Below are 20865 nucleotides of genomic sequence, written 5' to 3' on the forward strand. Positions count from 1 at the left end.
GAACGCCTCGAACGAGACGTGCCCGAACATTTCAGAATCGAGGGCAGGGTAAACGCGTTCGTGAACGAGGTGCGCAAATGTGCCAAGTCGGATCCGGCCGTCAGCGCTGCAGAAATTTACGAACGCGCCTTAGCCAACAGCAGCAACGGCGGCGATGCTGAAGAGAGCCTCGCCAAGCAGCCGCGCGTCCAGCACTCGGACACGTGGCACAGGCTGGATTCGCTCCTGCGAGCCGTTGCCATTGTGAGCACTGCCACGGCTGACGACGACGACGCCGACGCAACACCACCCGACGGAGGTGTGCTCGACTGCAGCTGCGAATTATTACAGGAGGGGGAAGAAGAGCCCCTCGTCACGAGCGGGGCGGCCGGCTGTTGGGGCTCGCTGCAGCCCATCGTGGACTTTCCTCCGTCGCCTGCACCACCGCTCGAGTCGATCGCGGAAGAACAAGGCGACGATAAAGACCCGGCATAGCAAATAGGCGTAACCCCTTACACACGCACAAACAATGCACGCCCTGTATTATTATTTATTGGTCGGCGCGACAGCGCTGGCGGCGGCAAATAGCCAGCCCCAGTACTCGGCGGCAGAACACTTTGACTACGAACAGTACCGGCGCAGCGTAGCCTACGCAAGAGCATTACAGGCAGCGCGGGCATTGAAACAACGCTTCGTCCTATTCACGCCTGCGTACCAGGACGCGGTCGTGACGGTAGTTGCGCGCGGCATGATACGCAAGCACCGAGGTAAACTACACCTGTTTACGCTGGAGACATTTGTCAGGCGACTTGCCGTCGTACTAAAGTACATTGCCAAACAGCCCGACCCCATCGCCGCGGCTGCTAAACTGTACACGGGCAACCCAAAGCCCGACGTGGCAGATTTTCGGCGTCGCATCAAGGAATTGGCGCGCAAAATTCGCGATCGCAGAAAGCGCTTCTGACAGCATGGCACCGCTACCGACGCTGCTACTAATACTACTACTACTACTACTCGCGGGGAGAACAATTGCAGCGATCGACGACAGGCCGCCGCAAATACAGGGCAGGGACGCAGACCTGTTTGTGGACACCTTTCTTCGAGACATTGAGCACATGCACAATAACGCGGGCGAGACCCTTGAAGAGGCCGTAGCAAAGGCCTACAACATCGCTCGGAATATGGCAAAGCGACGTGAACGCATGAAAGCAACCATCAACAGGGGTCGCTTTGGAGTTTGGCCTCCCCCCAACGCGTATTTGTTGTTTCGACAATAACAAAATTTTGCACGAAAATCGTCTTTATTTCTTATTCAACATCGCCGCTGGCGACGGCCCAGCACTGCGTAGCGGTCTCGCGCCAGGAACCGGCTCACGGCTCGATTGGTTTCATTGCGCGACGCGTGGCCCATGTTGGCGGAAACGATGCGCACAAAGTTGCGGTCGTGTCTGTACGACGAGGCGACGGCCACGTATTCTTCTTCCATGGCCGCATTTAGCAGTTGCAAATTATTGCCGCCGTTGTCATGCTGCGGCGGTGGCGACGACGGCGGTTCGGCCGACGACAGCATGTTGCGCACGGCGGCGTTAAGTTCGTCTTCGTACAGGGCCACGCGCCGAGCCGCCGCGTTGAGTCTTGCGCGATTGATGCGCAGCATTTCCAGGTCCGGGCGCGTAAACGACGATCCGTACGTTTCCGTGCCCAACAGCAGGTTGGCCACAGAGTCGTCCACTTTGCCCAGCGGCAGGTCTAGCCGGTGCAGCGTCCGCGCTAACCGAGCGATCGCCTGCCGAGCGGCCTCCGGGAGCGCGCCAAACCTGAGCGGAGTTTGTGCATTACTCGCCAGGTCCAAGGCCACGAGTCGGTCGTTTGTCGCGGCAGCCACGAGAGCTCGAGAGAAGGCGCACGACTCGGGGTCCACGTACGGAGCCAAGAGTTCGGTGCACACCTCTCCGGCGGCCCGTTCCAGCAGTGCATCAAACGACGACGACGAGTCAGCGCCGCGGCTTCCTTGTTCCCACACTGGCACGCACAGCTCCAGGAGTCTTCGGAAATCAGCGTGGTGCCCGACGTCCACTCCGTCAACGCACTCGAGCAGCTGTAGGCACCGCGCCAGATCAGCGGGGGTGAGCGAGGCCCCCCGTTGGGTAGCGTAATTGATGTATTCTAGTACCACGTAGTCGTGGGAATCGTCTCCGCCGCCGTAAATAACAGGAAGACGGAGATGAACGGTCCACGCGGCGCGTATCATTGCGCCGTGGCTGCCAACGCTGATTCTGGGAACCGCTCGCACACAAGAGTTACGAGGCGGCCGCAACTCGTGTTTGGCGGAGCCCAGCAGCCAGGTTTCCACCTCGGCGTTCCACTCGAGCAGGGATAGGGGAGCTTCAAAGTCTGTTGACAGCGAGACGTCTCGGCCGTAGTCGTCCTGCAATACGCGCAGCGGTTCCAGCATTGCGCGCGCGTCCTTGACGGAGCAATAGGCTCCTCCGCTAGGCCACGCGGCCACCCCGGTGGCCAAAATCCTCTCGAGCGCGGGGAACGAGCGCCGCACGCCCTGCGCCAGGAGCCACGAGGTCTCGAGTGTCATTTGCCAGTCGCACGTGAGCGTGTGCACTCTGGCCCAGCGCGACAGGGCCAGGTGAAACAGCGTTTGAGCGCTGTGCACGACCAGGGCTCTCGCAAACATTGGCAAGCTGGTCACCGTCACTCGGTTGCAGCTCTCTCGTCGCAGTAAAGTATCGTCGTTGAGCGACACGGTCACGGTGCCCAAAGAGAAGATTGGGTTCTGCGGAACCGTGTAGTGGAGCAGGGCGTCCACCTGGCACAACTCGAGCAGGCGGTCCATGAGGCGCACGTCGGTCGAGTACGTTTCCACCTTTCTGTCGCGCGCGTACACGCGAAGGTGGCGCCAAGGGCTGCTGTCTCGCCACTGGTGAACAAAGGCTTCCTCGAGCTCGTTCAGGGGTGCGTTGTCTGCAACGTAGACGCTGAGAACGTGCCACGTCTTGTTCAACTCGGACAGGGCTCGCAAACCGCGACGCCACTCCTGGTCGTTGTTGTTGGTGGTATTGGTGCTCCATCGCAGACACAGACTGAGGCGCTCGTGCTCCGCCGATATGTCGCGCACCGCCGATAAGGCATTGTCAATTTTCGTCCCCGGCGAGCAACACGACGGCTGACAACTCAAGCACAACACTGGAGCCAAGAAGCGTTCGTCCAGGCATTCGCCGCTCTTAACCTCTTGCGCAGCAGGGTACAAGGCGAACCAGGGCCCCAAGACGCTGTGCGCCGACATTGCGTCTTGGAAGAAAGGCAGACCGATCTTCTTGGCGCGACAAAGGAGATATATAAGCGCGCGCGCTCCAACAGCCTCTTGCGAAATACACACACACACGCCGCCCCTTCCTGGCTGTGATAGTATTGTGGCGTCATACGCTACGCTGCCGCGCTCGCTGCATGATGCGTAACCTCATACTCCCGTGCGCCGGATTCGGCCGCTGTCCCGTGACGGCGGTTTCCGTAGACGTGGCCAAACTGTCGTCTCTGCTGGAGCCGTGCGGGGCCGCGCTGGTGGACGCCGAGAGAGTGGCCGACGACAGCCACGGTCTCGCCTGGCCCAGCGACGCTCTGTTTGTGCCCACGCTGGTCGTGAAGCACGACGCCCACTCGAACGCGGCCATCGAGCACTGCAACGCCGCGTGTCTCGTGCGCGCCATGGAAACGCTGCGGACGCTGCTCGAAAGCGGACACGCAGGGGAATGCATACCCAACGCCAGCGTGACGTGGTCCCACCCGGGGGTGACGCCGCGGGCGCGCCGTGCCGCTCGACGGCTTATGCAGACGACGTCGCACTGGCGAGTGCTGTCGCTCACGTTCACGAACGGCGCCCGGGCCACGGAGTTGTTGGGTACCGACGACGTGGTCGAGGGAGACTGGGCTCCGCAAATGGCGCCGACATGCGACACGCTGCGCTTCGAGCAACGCGGGGACGGCAGCGGCAGCCCGGACGAGGAACGCCGAGTCCGCGCAGAGTTGGGCGCGCTCGTAAATCGCACCAGACTGTGCGCCGAGATTAGCGTGGGCCCGCTCTTCGAAGGGGCGCCCGAGGGGACCACGATCGCGTTCGTGCACTCGGCCAAGGTGCGTCGCAAACGCGACGGCGTGGCTGATCTGGCGAGGAGCGCTCGCTACCTGATCCCCGAATTTCAGCAGCACGGTAAAGCGGTGGCATCTTATTCGCGGCCCCATCCCGAGTTGCACACGCTGGACCTTCGCCGAGTCGGCCCCATGGCTCTGGGCTCGGCGTACGCGCTGGCCGCCAAGCTGGAAAGCGATTCTGGCAACTTGCCCGCGCTGGCTCGCGTTTTCGTGGATCTCTTGCCTGGCTCCGGTTTCAGCGACCGGCGCCGCGTTCCCGAGCCGGTGCAAGATTGGCGCGAGCGTGTGCACGTTACGTTGCTGTCCCGCAACCCAGACGTTCGAGCCCTCCCTGCTCCACCCGAAGATCACATACTCGGGTAAGTAAGCATTACGCGGTGTGTGTGTTGTGGGTAACCGTCTCTCTGTGTGTTGTGCAGAACCTCAGACGTTGCCGTGTACGAAGACTACCCACCAAATTCGCTGCCCCTGCTTAAAGTACGGTGGGTGACGGAGCTGCGCGTGGGACGCCTGCGTTTGCTCGCCACGGAGCACTGCGAGGCCACCTGGTTCGAGCCCGGCCCTGCGCTGGTCCTGCGTGCGCTGGGCCTCTGCCGCCCAGACACGACCACCTTGTGCAAGAGCGAGCTGAGCATTTCTCTGGGCACCGGGAACGGGCTGGACGCGGCGTTTGCAGAGGCAGCCGGCCGAGTGTCGAGCCTGACTGTGGGCAACGGCAATAACAGCTTCGCCAAGCCCTGGGACGTGGTGCCTTTGCTCCGGGCGTGCCTGCGCAATCCGCGAATGCACTCTCTCGTGGTCCACTATCCCGTCGCGAGCGTTAGCGACACCGCCAAAGAGCTGCTCGGACAGCTAATGGGTCGCATGCACGTGTGCTACGTGATGTTGGTGGATCCCGCTGCAACTGTGGCGACGCCGGCGCTCTACTGCGCGCCACCAAACAGCGGAGCCCTGGCAGGCGTGTACGTCTGGACCAACAGGCTCGTCATGAACGCGGCCGCGCGCACGGTGGCAAACTACTGGCGACACCAGACGGGCTCCGGCATGAAGGCCCGAGACCCGCGCGACGCCCTGCTGGCCGACGCCGTGGGAGCTGTCGCCGGAGCCAACAGGGTGCTGCTCGCAACCAACGTGTACCGACAGGACCCCGTGTTTCTGCGGCTCGTAGCCACGTGCATGGGCTACGTTCTACCGAGCGAGGCATGCAACGCCGTGTCGGCGTTCCTTAATCAACACCGCGACCGATTGGCGTCCGAGATCTCGGGGGCCGCCGCCGCCGACGACGACGTGGGCAAAATTGCCACCATGATGTCGGGATGTTACCTCAGCGACCGCATGAAGAAGCGGCTGTTGAACGAAGCGACAAACGAATGAATAAAGACACGTCTCTTTATTTCTGTGTGTGTGTGTCTCATACGCAGAGCAAGGCTAGTCTGTACGGAGCCCACGTTCCGAAGAGCTGTGTGGTAGCGGGATCCGAGAGCTTGTCCATCGCTTGTTTCTGGTGGCTCGAATGCTGGCACTTGCAATCGTAGAACTCTCGCACGGGCCAAATGTCGTATTTCCAATAGCCGTCCTCGTAAATGTGCGGAGCGTTCTCCTCGATGAGGTAGTAGTTGCACATGGCCGCGCGCAGGGACGTGCGGCTACTGACGGGACAGCCTCGTTCTTCGTGACCCCAGAGAATGTCGAGAGGCGCGGCGGCCACGAGAGCGGCGTTCTCGGAAATGCCGCTCGCGATTTCGGTTCGCGCACCGTCCCAATCCTTGTCGCGGCCCGTAATGCTCGCTCCCAACGCGTGCACGCGCCGGGCGAGCGTCACAACGGCTCGGCGATAACGCCACGCATCCGAGCCTACCGCAGAACTGTCTTGTTCTTGTTCCGTCGCCCCGCACAGCTGCAACGGCTCCATGAGAGAAAAGAATCGCAGGTTCGGATTAGACGCGGCCGCCTCAAACACGGGCAGCAGCGGGTACGGCTCGGCCAGCTCCGTGTGGACGCTGTCTGACACGGCCCGAGCCGACGTCCAGAACGAAGATATCGAGGGGTGGGCTGCGCACAGGGCCAGCTCGCTCACCACGTCTTTGTCCGCGTACACTCGGCCGTCCTCGACAAGTAATGCCATTTCGCGGCCGTGCGGCACGAGCTCGTCGTTACCCAGGAGACATATTGTACGCAGTCGATCCACCTTTTCCGGCGTGACGGCGATGGCCGAACGAATTTCGTCTCGGCGCCGTTGAGCGGCCTCCAGGTCCGCACCGAAGCCCTCGTCGTACCCTTCGAGGCGCGCCAAAATGTCCTTGAGGTCGTCGTAGCTAGAGATCTGTTGAAGAGCACGATGGTCCCGCATCGATCCCGATGTGCGGCTCACAAACACGTCGGAAAATCTCAACTCGACGCCAAGCGGCGTTCCTTCGCTCGCCACGTAGGAAGGCGAAACGACTACGGTGTAGTCGATCACTTGACGAAGGGGCAGGCGGTCGGGGTCGTCGCATTCGTTGTGCAAGTAGGCAAACGACACGGCCACTCCGTCGGGCGTTTTCGGAGTGTCTAACCTCGAGCCGTACATGTAATCGCGCACGTGTTCTATCCACGCAACCAGTCGCGGCGCCTCGCAGGGCTTGGGCGCGGTCGACGGTCTCGGCGCCAAGCCTTGCACGTCGCCGGGAACCGAGTGGAAATATCTTCTTCTGTACCTGGAGCTGCCGCGCGCCAGCATTTTGCGAAGCGCGGGCATGTATTGGCGCTTGGCAACTTCTCGGTAAGCGAGCGCGTCCTGCAGCGGAACTTGGCCGGCCATGTTTAGGTCTAGCGTGTGCACGAGGGGCCACTGGTCCAGCAGTACGTGGGCCAGCCTTCGCGGCGCGCACACCACCGCCGCGCGCCTGAAGCGCTCCAGCGGAGTGGTATGCCGTCGCTCTGGCTGCTGTTCGAGAAACGCCTGTCGGTCCAGAACCACGCCGCCCAAGTCTGGAAAGATTCGTTGTCCGTCTTCCTCGGAGCCGTTCTTGAAGTAGTGCACAATTTCAATGTGGCGCGTCGGAGCCGCGGCGCGGACAAATTCTTCGAGCAGGTCGTACTCCTCGCCCGGCCAAACGGGTGGAATCTGAATTGCCAACACGACGAGCACGTCGCACGTGGGCACCGCGGTCAAGTCGCTGAGCAGGGGCGTCAGGGGGTTCCCGTACGACTCGATCTCGAGAATTTTCCAGTGGCCGCCTTTCTCGAGCACGGCGCGCGCGTTTGCGGTGTCGACGAGGCCGTGCGGGCAGCTCATGTCGATGCGCAGGCTCTGGTGACACGAGCGATGATTCTCGGCCACGGCTCGCATAACTGCGCCGGCGTTGCGGCCGTCGTCGGGGGGCGCGCGGCACGTCACTCCCAGAAACGTGCCCCCGTAAATCTGCCGGGCCATGGCAAAGTACGGCCGCAGCCTCGGCGGCGTCAGGCTGCCGGCATCTTCCGAGGTGCCCCAGTGGGAAAGGTAACCGCGCAGGCCCGCGCTGTCGAGCGGGCATTCGCGGCGGCCGCACTCCTGGAACGCGGCCGCTTTGACTTGGTCCTCGTCATCAGACATGGCTACGCTCAGTACTATACACAGAAGGGGGCTCCTCGGAGGTTGCCGCCGCCACACATGCAGCAAACATACACAACGCAGAGAAGAATGAAACGCACACAAGATATATTTATTATTATTATTATTATTATTGCAGGAGCCGGCGGACCTCCCACGGGAGGAGGAACCGGGCTATGGCGTCCACGCTGCCGGCGTCTAGCTTGGCGCCCAACACGCCCAGCGCGCCGGCATCGTATGCTTGGCGCACCAGGAACAGGGAGCGTTCTTGCAACTTGCGCCACAGAACGTTGACGGCTTCTTGGCGCGGCACAAAGCCCAACGCCTCGCTGGCGTGCCTGGCGACCACGTCTTTGCCCCAGGTCTTGCTGAGCACCCATTCGTCTTCCTGACAGCCGTGCGTTTCGGGGTAGAGCCAGGCGCGCACGGCACAGCCTATCCAGCGCTCTGGGTTGTCGTACGCGTTTTCGTGGAGCAGCCCCGGGAATGCTTTTCGCAGACAATCGGGCACCGAGCGAGAGCCCCACATGTCCACGGTTTCGGTGACGCACTCGAGCAGACCTGGCGCAGCACCTGGCTCCCGCTCGTCTTGCGGCGGATATTGCATTGCGCTGTCGCTTTCCCATTTGCGCCACGCTTCCGGCCACATGCATGCGCCGTACAATCGAGTCATGTCTTCGCGCGCGTCCTTGTTGCCGAACGTTAAGAGTATCACGTGTATTTTGCGGCACCGGGGAACGAGCTGCTGCGTGACGGCCGCTTCGACGGCCAGCTCGTAGTCGCTTGTCATCCAATCCCTGCTGGTGGTGGTGGTCTTGCTCAACTCTTTGGTGCAGTCGTCCTCGGGGTTTCGGCGAAACAGCAGCCCCACCGTGAGTTGCACGCCTCGCTCGCGATGGCCGCACCGCGCGACGAAAGCAGACAGGGCGAGCGGGCAGATTCGGGCGAGGCGATGACTGCGCCCGGTACTGTCGATGTTGCGGTGCATGACGGCAAACTCGATTTGCCAGCGCAGCGTCGACACGCACACCTGCAGTTCGATCAGGTCCTTCGTCAAGTGCAGTCTCACGAGTTGCAAGTCCGGGGGCACGTCGTCCAGCGACCCCCCGGGCAGCAATACGCGCGCCACGTCGTCCAGGTCCGACAGCCACCGACACGCTCTGGCCAGGGCGCGATCTACGTGCGCGTTCTCGGAGAGCGCGACGATATATTCGGCCCAGAATTTTCCGGGTACCTCGACCGTGCGCAGGTTGGGCGTGGGGCCGGTCTTAGCGGACATGCTCGAGGGCAATGTCCAGAGCAAATGCATAGCCTGGTCGCTGGCTCTGGCGGGCGGCACCGTGACGGTGTGCACCGAGGGCAGCGGAGCCAGCTTGAAAACGCATTGGCAGCTGGCGGCGAGACGTAACTGACGTACCTCGTGGTTGGGTGGCGGAGATCCGAGTTGGAAGACCGAACCGCAGCTACCCAAAGTGACGGCCATGCTGCAGCGTTCCACGAGTCGTTGTTGAAGCGATGCCACCAACTGGTCGCCGGTCGCGTTGGCTAGGTAAAGTTCGAGAGAGTCGCACTTGAAATTTCCCACCATTTGTAGAATCTTGGCCGGTATGTTACACGCGCGGCCGTTGTCCAAGTCACCGAGGTAGGCGTCGTCATCATGATCGAAGAGGCACGGAAAGGCGTGAGAAACGCAGCACTGAAACTCGATGCTGACGTTGGTGTAGCGGCGACCGTTAGCCAGGAGCTTGCCGAGCATCTGCAAGTCGGGCATGTCTTGGAGCACGACGATGTTGAGCCGAGTGATGCAGGCGCATGGCGGCAGCCTAGATTTGGTGTACACGTCGATCCCCAGCGGAATAGAGGTCAGATCCAGAGGATGCCTACCCACGTATTCCACAGACGGGTGCACGGGCGAGTGGTCGATCCAAGCTCCGGCCCAGCGATTGTCGATAATGCAGTATGTATAAATGCAGGGCCCGTCGTAAGGACACAGCATACAAAGGCAGCGATCGGCCCTCCGCGCCATGGCGTTCATGCAGAGAGCGTCTGGACTGTGTGCGAATAGAAAGTATTGTGTTTGTATGTGAATGCAGCTGCCTTGCTGTGGTATGGGAACCTCTGTCCGCTTCGCGAGGGTTGGGAGCGAGCGAGCGAGTGAACGTCGAGAAGGAAAGGGGAAGTTGCGACCGCTGGAGAGGCCGGCTGTAGGCTGGCGTTCTCCTCGACGCTGCGTGCGCGCACGCGCCGCGACCGTGGTGTCGGCGGTAGTCCCTCCCCCTCCATTTACTATTACACGCATGGAATTAATAAGCCACTGTGCGGGGATTCGGGTTGTGTATATAGGACGCAAACGTCACGACAGTAAAGTTAGTCTGCGGCCAACAACAACGCCAAGACGAATTGTCATCAGCACGCATGGATCCCCTCGTTGTGCAGAGCATACGGCTGGCTTTCGAAGCGGCGGCGACAGCTCTAGACGCCGCGCGCATCGCGCAAGATTCCGCACAAGCCACGTACGGGGTGTTTGATGTGCCCGCTGCATTGAAAGAGAAAGACGACGAATCTGAAAAACAATACTGCGACGAGGAAAGCTCGTCGTCGCCATCGGAACAGGAAGAAGAAGAAGAAGAAGATGATGATGGGGACGAGCCAAAGGAATTCTTAGAGACCGTGCGAGACCAATTGCAGAGCGTAGCACCCAACCTCGTGCTCGCGCTTTGCGGTCAAGTGCAACTATTGCCCGCGCTCAAGCACATCGTAGGCCCGTGCGAGGGCCCGCACTGCAACGCGGCAGCGCATCTGCGAGAAATGTGCCGCTTCTTTTCCGAACACAGGCTCGTGCTGCAAGTGAAGCGAGGCCACGCACTGGACTCTGCGGGCGAGCGCTTTGAGCCCGCGCTGCACGTCCTACCGCGAGTCGTCTTGGGCAGTTCGCCCCACTGCGACGAGATCGCAGTCGAGGCAGCCGAGGAGCTGGTGACCCTGTTGTTGGACAAACACGCCGAATGCATTGGAAGCTATCGGCTGCACTTGGACGCGCCGCCGGCCCTGGTGCGCCTGCTAATGCAGCAAAATCGCCGCTTCGACATGCTCGAACTAATCCCGGCCCGCGCGGGAGACCTGGCTAGCCTGGTGGCGGGACCGCCCGACGCGCTGCCCCGAGTCGGGAGCCTGCTACACGTTCACGCGCCGCCGCCCCATTGCCAGACCCTGCGCGAGGACGCCGCGGCCGTGGCAACGCTTGTGCGGCACTGTGGGAGCAAGAGAGCGCGCGTACCTGTTCTGCTGCAGCCGTGGTGTGGCCCCGCGCGTTTCATGCGGGGCAGCGCTTTCGTGGCCAGCACCGCGGCCGCTCTAAAAAGACGCCTCGAGGAAGCCGACGGAGACACGTTTCTCGTGCTCGCAACCCTGCAGCGAGCAGCGGCCGTGCTGGAGTTGAGCGACGGCGGTCCTAGCGACGCAGCCACCGTGGCGCGCCTAGACTGGCCCCAATTACGAGCCGTTCAGTGCAGCGCCTCGAGCGAGGTGGAAGCGCAGGAAATGGTGCAGTCTCTGCGGCGCTGCAACGGATTCGACGGAGACGTGCGCATAACGTTCGATAATCGGAGCCCGGCGCCGCCCGCTGCCTCCTGCTCCTCAGGCGACGGCGACGACGACGAGGATTTTCGACAATGGTACACATTTCTGGGCGAAGAAGAATGCGACGCGGATTTTCCCCCGCCGGTGCCGCGTCACGCTAGAGCGGTGGGCATTCGGCTCGAGCTGGCCGCGCAGCGCAGCAAGTGCGTGGTGCGCTTTTACGTGAACCGCGACACGAGCGTGGCGAGCCAGAAAGACGTGGTCGTTTCGCTGCCAGCCGGCCAAGACCCCGCCGTTCTACTGGACAAAGCGCTGGCCGCTTTCGACGACTGCGAAGACGGAGAAAAGGCGGAGGAGCCGCGCTGGTTGGAAATCGACAGCCTTCACGAGAGACAGCTGCATAAAGTGCGCGAACTGCTCTTAACCGAAGCCGCGGCCTCCGTGTCGTATTTGCGTCTGGCCGGCACGGGCCTAGTGAGCGCCGGCTGGAACTTGTTTGAAAATCCCATGTCTATCGGCCGCTTACAGCTCAGTCTGCTCAACGGGCCTAACATGGCTCTGCGCAGGCCGTTGCTGCTCAAGCCTACCAAGTTCACGGATCCGCTCGTGGACGAATCCGTGTGGCTGCGCGACCTGCGGCCCGCGCTGGAAGCGGTGTACAAACGCCTATTGCAAGGCGACGCGGAGCAGGGCGTTCCTCTGTCGCGCAACGTTTGGGAAGACCAGGTCGTCGTGGGCAGCCTAGCGGCCGAATTGGATTACGCTTGCCTAAACGACACGGGCATCCGACTGCGATTAGCCGGCGCGCACAACAACAAGAACGCCAAAGGCAGCAGCTGTTAGCCAAATGTGCCGGGCGCGCGCTCCTTCTTCTTATTTTCTCGCCTCTGCACAGCTCAGCAAGACACATTCTCAGAGGCAGCAATGGGGCGCAGCAACAGCCAGGGGCCGCTTGGCCATCGTGCAGCACCTCGTCGAAGCGGTGCGTTCCTCGCTGCGCAATAATGAGCCACAAGAACGAATAATATGAAATAAAAACCTGTCTTTATTCGTATTGCTAACTGTTTCTTTCCAAGCCGACATCACTCGCAGTCGGCCGACTTGTGCGGGCTCTCGGTCTTGCCGCTCTTTTCGGGAGGGGGCGGCCTCGTCTCCGCGACGAGCCGGTCGTAACGGCCAAGCACGCTAGACACCATGTCTGCGGCCTCGGCCTCGGAGCAGTAATCGCTGAACGATGCCACCAGGTTGAGAAACACGGGCGCCGTTCTGTACGCCCGGGTCAAGGGGAGCAATACGCGGTCCTCTGGCGTTGCCAGCTGCAAGAGGGTCGTGTCTCCGCCCCGGGCCTCGTAGACGACGGCGCACGCGGCGGCCCTCAGCCCCAGCTGGTTCACTTCCAAATTGAGCTCGCTAGCGTACAACTGCGCGCTGTGCAAAAGTAGCGACGACGCCGACAGTTGGGGGCACAGTTGCATGCGTATGGACAGCGAGTGCAACTTGTTCAGCGCCAGTCGGTCCTGCACCACGTCGATTAGTTTGGCCCTGGGCTCTCGAAACTCGTCGTACTCGATGCACAGGTCCGTGAGCACCGGGTTGGACGCCGCCGCTTCGAGCACCCGGCCCAGTTGATCGTCGACCCACTGAAACAACGACATATTATATATGTGAGAGGCGTAGTCGAGTGGGTTTGCAAGGAATACTCACGCTTCCGCTCGGGACACGATCCGACACTGCACCCAGCCGCAAACCGGTGGTGGGCGCCGAAGCGGCTACCTCAAATTCGGAGAGGAGCGAAGGGTGGTAGCTGATACCAAGGCAAATGTCGTGTCTGCAGCAGTGGACCGACTGCGTCTCCAATTGTCCGAGCACGCGACAGGCTCGCACGAGCTCGACGGGCGGAGGGTTCCTGACGCTGGGCAGCTCGACGCTCATTAACAGAGTGAAGTCGTGCAACTCGGGAAATACCACGTCCACGTGCCACGACACGAACATTTCGTTTCGGTCGGGCACGTGCGTGGCCTGCAATCTGGTAACCGACCTGACGTACTCGGCGGGGGCCTCTGGCATCGCCGGGCTCTCCAGTCCGATGGTCGCGGCCAGTAGAGACTCGTACAGCTGCGGTAAACAACAGGGGTTAGAGACACACACACACACAAATCGTGCGCACAACACTAACCTCGTCCCAGTAGCGCGAAAGCGCCTCGGGCACGGGCCGCTCTCGCAGGCCAGCCGCAAAAAAGTCCAGCGCCATCGCCCTGCACACGGGCAAGGCGAGTGACTTGAGTTGGGGAAATATCTGCGCTCGGTTGTCGGCAAACCACCAGGCCAGATTCCAAGCACCGTGCAGCGTTATGCGAGCGCCGCTCGTCAGGTCCACGGTGTGTAGAAGCGGCCACGAGCCGCCCGTCCAGTCCACCAGTGCTGTCGCTCCTCTGGACGCTAGAGCACCGGCCATGGCGTTGACGGGTAGCAAAGCGTTGCCCGCGACCACAACCTTGGCCCACCGGCGCAGGTCGTCAAAGGCAGACTGGTAATCGGGCGTGTCCCGGCTGCGCACCATCGTGGCGATGCAGTCCACAGCGGGATCCATGGCCGAGCGGCGCCAGCCGTGGCGCGGCGGCTGCGAACACGCGGCTTCCCCGCGTCCGGGCTCTTTCTGCAAATAGGAAGATTATATGGAATTGCCAATAAAGACAGCCCTCTTTACCTCTCGGCAGTCCTTGGGGAACACGGCGACTACGCCGTGAGCCCCTTCGTTCATGTCGGTGTAGACGATCTCGGCACACTCCCAGGCGCGAACCACGAGGGAGCCTATGTACATGTAGTCGGCCATGGGGTTTGGATTGACGTCTCCGAGTTGCCGAACCACCAGCGTGCCGCAAGAAGGCACTCGATCGGCGTCCCAGCCGAGCGGAGCCAGCATGTTGGTGATTGAAGCCGTTGTTCCCTGCACGTCGAGCACGAGCGAACGCCAGTGGCCCTGGCATTGTAGCACCAAGCCGAGAGCCCGCCGTACTCCAGCGTGCGCGCCGCCGTCGTTGGTGGGCGGCCTGCACGATTTCCAAACGACGCGCAATTGGGGCACGCAGGCGCGGTGCTTCAACGCCACGGCCTGCAACAGGTCTAACGCCGTGGCCCTGCGTTCGGGAGAGTAGGCTTCATCTTCGTCGTCGTCTTCGGCGTCCCTACTGAGAAACAACGTCGGACTTCCGTCATCAAAGAGACCTCTGAGAGGTGGATCGATATACAACGCGGGCTGTAGCGGCGGTGGCGGTCCGTGTAAAATTGTCGCCCAGGGCCTCATGGCAGCCGAAAGAGTGTTTGCACATTCTTTACCCACGGGGCAAGCGTCGAGGCCCATGCACGGCCCGAAAGCGGCTTGCCACTCTCTATCTTGTAGCCCCATGGCGACGAGTGAACGAGACACAGGTGCACAAGTTGAGCGCCGCCGACAATTATGCGCGAACCGTTTTCAGGGGGTGTTACGCGACGCCGGCGGCGGTTGTGTGCGCGCTCGCCAGACAGCAGAGAGAGAGAGAGAGGGGGAGAAGAGGGAGGAGAGAGAGAAAGAGAGGGAGACAGAGAGAGACGGGGAGAAGAGAGGGAGACAGAGAGAGAAGAGAGGAGAGAGAAAGAGAGGGGAGTGAGACACTAGACATAATAACAACACACAATTTGTCTTTATTGATTTCTAATCGGGCTCTTCTATGCCGGTCTTTGAACGAGCGGCGGCTCTCCAATCGTAGTCATAATCGGTGGCCGGAAACAGCCACGGCGGTGTTGCAATGATCTCGTTGTTCGCAGTGGTGGGAACTCGGGAGCGGACGCATTCCTCTAGGTTGATTCGCTCGATCGGCGTTAGCCTAAAGGCATAGTCGCTGCCATAGCCAATCTTTTTATTCTTGTTCTTGCGTTTCTTTTTGCCTTTCCCTTTCTCCTTGCGCTCTGCTTGCGCTGGCTGCTGCTGCTGCTGCGGGGACTGGTTCTTTTCTTCTCGTTGCTGCCGTGGAGACTCTTTCTTCTCCTCTAGCTTCTGCGCAGGCTCCTCTTCTTTTTCTTCTCGCTGCTGCTGCTGCTGGCTGGTATCACTGTCGCAAAAGAAATCCTTGAGCCGCCTCCAGGAAAAGTCGTAACCCGCAACCTTTTGTCCGGCGGCCACCACAATGCCTTTGCTGCTCCCACTGATATTACACATTTTCTCCAATGCAGCTGCTGTCCCTGACAAAGGAGTCACATACACAACGTGTTGGTTGCACTTGGCCATCGTTACGGCTGTACTGAAAGCGACCACAGCGCCCCTCTTATTACCTACCGGCAGTGGGCGGTGCCACGTTATCACAGCAAGGCCTCGCTTATTACGTAACGGCAGTAGGCGGTGCCCACGTTATCACAGCAACGCCTCTCTCCGGTCGCCACGCGCCGCTTGTATATGAGCAGCGGCATTGAGGTTTCGGGAAGGAACGCGCCATGGCAATCACGCAAGCTGTCAACGCGTTTGGCCTGCGGCTTTTCAACAGCGTATTCGCGAGGCGCCGTCCACGCGACACGCCGAGTGTTTGCGTGTCGCCCGTAGGAGTGTACACTGCCTTGGCCATCTCCCTGGACGTGGCCGAAGGCGAGACTGTGTCAGAGATCCAACGGGTCCTCGGATACGCCGAGAACGATGGCGCGTCGATACGTTCACAAGTGCTACAGATTCACTCGTCTTTGAAGAGGGAAGACGACATCGTGCTGGACGTGGCCACGCGCCTGTTCTACGACTGCTCTCTGCCGCTGGCTGACACAGTGGGCCAAGAAACGATGATGTTCGCAGAGGCGTGCGACTTTCGCAGAGACCCATTCTCTGCAGCGGCCCGGGTCAACGAGTGGGTCAGCGCACACACGCACGGCAAGATTAGAGACATGGCAAAGCCCGACACGAATACCGTGATTACGCTCGCCAACGCCGTCTATTTTCTGGCGCGCTGGTGGACGCCGTTTTTGGAGAGCGACACCCGGGACCTTCCTTTCGTCGGTGCCTCGGGTAAAGAATATCTGGTGCCCACCATGAAGTGGTACGTACTCTCTCCTTTTCTAATTTTTCGCTCACGCTAACCGCTTGCCATGTATACGCAGTTGTTCCTACATGCGCTTTCTACCGGATTGCGACGCCCTCGGAGGAGCTACTCTCATCGAGATGCCGTACAAAGGCGGCGCGGCAGGCATGCTCATTATCCTGCCGCCAGCGGACGCACACGTGGACGAGTACCGGCTGCCGGAGGAGCCTCAGGTGATTGGCGACGCGATGAGGCAGATGAAATTCGTGCGAGTCCTCGTCACGCTGCCACGCTTCAGGCTCGACCCTTCGGAGCCTATCAATTTGGTGCCGGCGCTCGCACAAGACATGGGCGTGCGCTCCCTGTTTGGGCCCGAGGCGGACCTGCGTCGCCTGTTTGCATCCAAGGACGCCTTTGTGCACACGCTTGCGCACAAGACGGTTGTCGATGTCAACGAAACAGGCACGGAGGCGGCCGCGGCCACGTGCCTGTGCATGTGCGACGGAATGGAGCCGCCGTGCGAGGCCACGGTCAACGTCAACCGCTCGTTCCTGTTTGCAATACGCAATGCGAATCCCAATCTCTTGCTCTTTGTGGGCGCAGTACGCGAGTTGTGACCGAGGCAATAAAATGTTTCTTTACACAGCGGCCAATATTAAACTCTGGGTGACGCAGTGCGTTGCAAGGCACATCCCTGCACGCCCGCGCACAACCCACAATGTCTTTGAAGGTCGACGCCTATAGCTACCTAAAGCTCAAGCTAGGGGACGAAATATGGGCCCCCGCGAGCATGCTTGACATGTCGCAGTACATGAACCAGCCCGCCACGATTATCACGTCGACCAATTCTCCGGCTCTCGAAGCAGCACGTGTGCCAAAGGTTGTCATTGTCCAAGAGCTTACCGCGAGAAACAAGAAGATCCTGAAGGAAGCGCTCAAACTTGCCGATGGCAGATTAGACGCGCTCGTCATATTCAACAGCGCCGAAAAGGCTGCAAGGGTCCCCAAATGCAGCGTGAACGTTCTCGTAACTCTCGGATTCGTCCATTGCGGCGCCGTGACCGTGCACAAAGTTTGCGAGAAATACGGCAGCGGGTGCTGCAGTCAGAACGATCGCATGATCTACTTGCAAGAGCCGCTTGCGCTCGGATGTCACAAATGCATCAGGTGGGATCAGGCCAACAGCGCGCACGTGTCCGGGGCCATCCCGCTGGCACGTGGCTGGCAACTGGCCGATTACCTGCTGTGCGCACAGATGCCCAAACTGGAGTTGCTCAAAATCGAATACTTTGGCGGCATCGACCCGTGTCCGTGGGTGCCATCCATCTCCGATGCACCGCCGAAACTCAAAGAGTGGGACGAGGACTTGCGCAAGGGCGTGCTGACAGTAATGCACCGTGGGTTCCCACTGAAGCTCCCCGAACAGATCCCCCCAGAGCTGCGCGCGCGGCTCGTTTGGGTTCGGCACACCGAGGAAGGCGTCACGTGGCTCGCGCGGTTCAACAAGCAAGACCTGACGATCGAGTACGAATGCAAGATTTGCTGTGACCCAGGCCGCTACGACCACGAGGCCGTGGACTCGTTCTTGGCCCAATCGTTTGGCGTCGGCGATGTACGCCGGCCCCTGGAGCTAGCGCGCGCCAAGAATATACTGAAATGCATCGTCAAGGGTGGGCGCCGCAACTGCGAGTCTGCGTGTCCGTGCAAGGCAGTCCTCGAAGATTACAGCGAGGACAACACCTTGCTGGACGTCGTGCGCCTCGAGCTGGGTTGCGTGTCGAGAAATCAAGTCCGGCAATACCTAACGTCCCTCTCCGCATCCTCCGATGAATGAGTAATCCTTCTTTCCCAATGATATGAATAAAGGCTTACCACACTCCTAGTGCAATGTCATAATATGGGCAATAGAGCTAGCGGCTACCTTTACGTGCACAATGCCGGCCAGCTGTTGCGCCAAAGGCAGTGGCCGCCTCTATCGGCGGTGGCCAGCACGGAAATTCTCGACGTGCCGGCGCTGCTCGTGACGGCGGACGACGAAGAAGCTGCCCAGCCGCCGCCTGCCGACGCCAATGCCGTCCAATGCATAATCGCGCTCAGGGGGTCTTGGTCTCGTCTCTCGTCGCTCCTCTCTCAGCGCCGAGCGAGCCCGCTCGGGGCGCTCGTCGTGGACGGCGGGGGCGACGACCACGACTGCTGGGAGCGAGAGCTGCTGCTGCCGGAGAGCATCGACACGCTCGTCGTGTTGCGGGCAAACGAAATCCCCGTCGGCCTAGTCGTGGCCCTGCTCAAACGCACCCGCTACCGCGCAGAAGTGGCCAGCCGGGACAACCTCGTGGTGCACGCGGCCGGTTGTCTCTCGGCGGCGAACGAAAGCCTAGACGAGAAAGACGCGCGCACCCTTAGCCAGTTTGCGGGATACGCAATGTGCACGGACCTGGGCCGCATGACTGTCCTGCCCGTCTGGCCCCAATTGCACACGCTCGATTTGACCAGGGCACCCGACATTCCGTTTCGCGACGGCTGGGAGCTCGCGGCGTGGCTCAAGCGCGGGTGCATGCCGGCGTTGCGAACTCTGGCGTTTGTTGGCAACAGCGGCTGCCCGACGACCGAGGAGCCGCCTCTGCGGGGTGAAACGATTGACGACGTCGCGCTGTGGGACCTGCAGCTCCGCAAGCAACTCGTCCACGCTGCCGAGACCGGCGACGAAGCGCCTCCGCCGCCCGCGCCGGCCGCGGTGCTCGACTGCCGCTACGACGAGGGCGACGGCCGCTTCGTGGAATTTACAATGTTCGAGAGCGCGTCCCGCGTGCTCGTCGAGTACCGCGTTCGACTGCCCTCGGCGCGCCGTCACCCTCTGGCACCGAGGCGTCTTTGCGAACAGCTTCGCAGCACCATTCGCAACGACAGGGGCCGCCACGACACGGACCTGGTCGTGCTGGACGAGTCGTCCGTGGCCGCACTCGCTCTGCGCGTGTTGGGCCTACCCGACAACAAACGTCGTCGCAAGGGAGCCGCCGGAGTGCTGCTACCCCGAGATCTGGACCGCCTCGTAAAGGCCGTGCAGGTGTACGCCGGTTACGCGCACGCCTCAGACGCCCTGACGATGGTGGAGGCCGCCTTCTCCTAAACATTATATGCTTCGGCAGCCACGCTTCTCTCTGTGCCCGAGCCCGTGACGAGTCTGCCCGAGCTATACGCGCGACCGGAGCGACCAACGAATTTGCGCGCGCCTCGTCGGTGCAGGCGTTGGGCCGCTTCGAACAGTGGGCCTCCGCCGAACTCGTCGTGGCCGATAGCAGCAGCAGCAGCAAGGTGCGCGACACCGTGGCGGCCGTGGAGGCAATCTCCAACCTGCCGCTCTTTCTCGCCATGGTGGACGCCGGCGGCGATACGGTGGAATGCTTCCTGCGGACCTTCACGCTGGCCTTGATCAACGTCGCCGGCGGGCGGGTTCCCGCGGCAATATCTACTCACCGCCCCCCCTGGCAATACTAGAGCCTCTTCGGCAGCAGCGCCAACAGTAGACAAGAAGCAGCCATGGAAATGACAGACAGCATGGCAAATCGACTGTGGCCCGTGTACCAGCCTAGCTGGGGCGTCATGCGCCTCGCCGGATTCAAGTACAGGGGATACGGCGATACCGTGGAATGCCTGCGCTGCAACCTCGTCCTCTCGGGGCCGTGGACCTCGAGCGACATCAGGGCGCCGGCGCGCATACATTGCGAGCGTTCGCCGGGCTGCCGACCGTTCGTCATGTATCCTTACCCGAGCGAGGGCTTCGACGAGTCCGACACGCCCGACTACATGTTCCGCTGGTTCCAGTTGAGAGACATGAAAAGCAACCTGGTGCCCTGCGTCAAGAGCGTACACCCAGAGTACAAGGATGTGCAAGCGCGCCTGGCGACCAACGTACCCGCAGAGTGGGCTCGCGCTGGCTACTTTCGCCAGTACGCCGATTGGGTGTGCTGCTTCCAATGCGGCTTCTTCGCGCCCGACAGACAAGACTGCCAACGTCGAAAGTGGAACCCGCAAAGCAACCCGTGGCTAGTTCACGCCACCACCAACGCCGTGTGTCCGTTTGTGTTGTTTACCCTGGGAGCGGCCTACGTGCGCACCATGTTCAAGCAGCAGGACGGATGGCCCAGCAGCGAGAAAGACACACCCCCCGAAGTGGCCCCCTTGGTTCTGCTAATGCCGTGCGGACACCACTTGGCCGAGGTGAAATACACAGACCTCGTCGGGGCTGCCTGTCCGCGTTGCGACTCGACCGTGGAAGCCTTACAGCGCGTCGCCGAGCCCAAGCAACGTTGCCGCGAAATAAAGAGCGAGTGAAAGAATTTCCTTCCGCTCGTGTGGAAGCCGTCCAGCGCGTCGCCGAACGCAAAGCAACACTGCCGCGAAATAAAGAGAGAGTGAAAGAGTTTCCATTCCGCTGGGTTGTCGGTTCCTAAACGGGGGAAGGGGCCATAAGGCTGCCTTCCCCCCGTCGCGTTGCCGGCCGGCCGGCCGGCCGAGAGTCGCACGCATAACCATGGA

General features: G+C 61.2%; 2 protein-coding genes across 2 annotated transcripts; both read left to right on the forward strand.

Annotated features, from left to right (window-relative positions):
* Positions 1-16043: 16043 nt before the first annotated feature.
* On the forward strand, positions 16044-17015 carry LOC146210201 (iripin-8-like). The gene is made up of 2 exons (XM_084587487.1): positions 16044-16347; positions 16409-17015. The coding sequence occupies exons 1-2, from the start codon at positions 16094-16096 to the stop codon at positions 16944-16946; spliced, it is 792 nt and encodes a 263-aa protein (XP_084443613.1). The 5' UTR covers positions 16044-16093; the 3' UTR covers positions 16947-17015.
* A 2851-nt stretch (positions 17016-19866) lies between these two features.
* Positions 19867-20661, forward strand: LOC146210202 (E3 ubiquitin-protein ligase XIAP-like). The gene has a single exon (XM_084581984.1). The coding sequence runs from the start codon at positions 19867-19869 to the stop codon at positions 20659-20661; it is 795 nt and encodes a 264-aa protein (XP_084438110.1).
* The last annotated feature ends 204 nt before the right edge of the window (positions 20662-20865 follow it).

This window comes from Amblyomma maculatum, chromosome 1, assembly GCF_055883805.1.
Source record: "Amblyomma maculatum isolate TAMU_Amacu chromosome 1, ASM5588380v1, whole genome shotgun sequence".
In the NCBI taxonomy this organism is placed as follows: Eukaryota; Metazoa; Arthropoda; class Arachnida; order Ixodida; family Ixodidae; genus Amblyomma; species Amblyomma maculatum.

Coding starts and splice junctions, on each gene's coding strand:
- LOC146210201 (XM_084587487.1), top strand. CDS start 16,094: ATGATGTTCGCAGAGGCGTGCGACTTTCGCAGAGACCCATTCTCTGCA. Junction 16,348..16,408: donor CTGGTGCCCACCATGAAGTG/GTACGTACTCTC, acceptor ATGTATACGCAG/TTGTTCCTACATGCGCTTTC.
- LOC146210202 (XM_084581984.1), top strand. CDS start 19,867: ATGGAAATGACAGACAGCATGGCAAATCGACTGTGGCCCGTGTACCAG.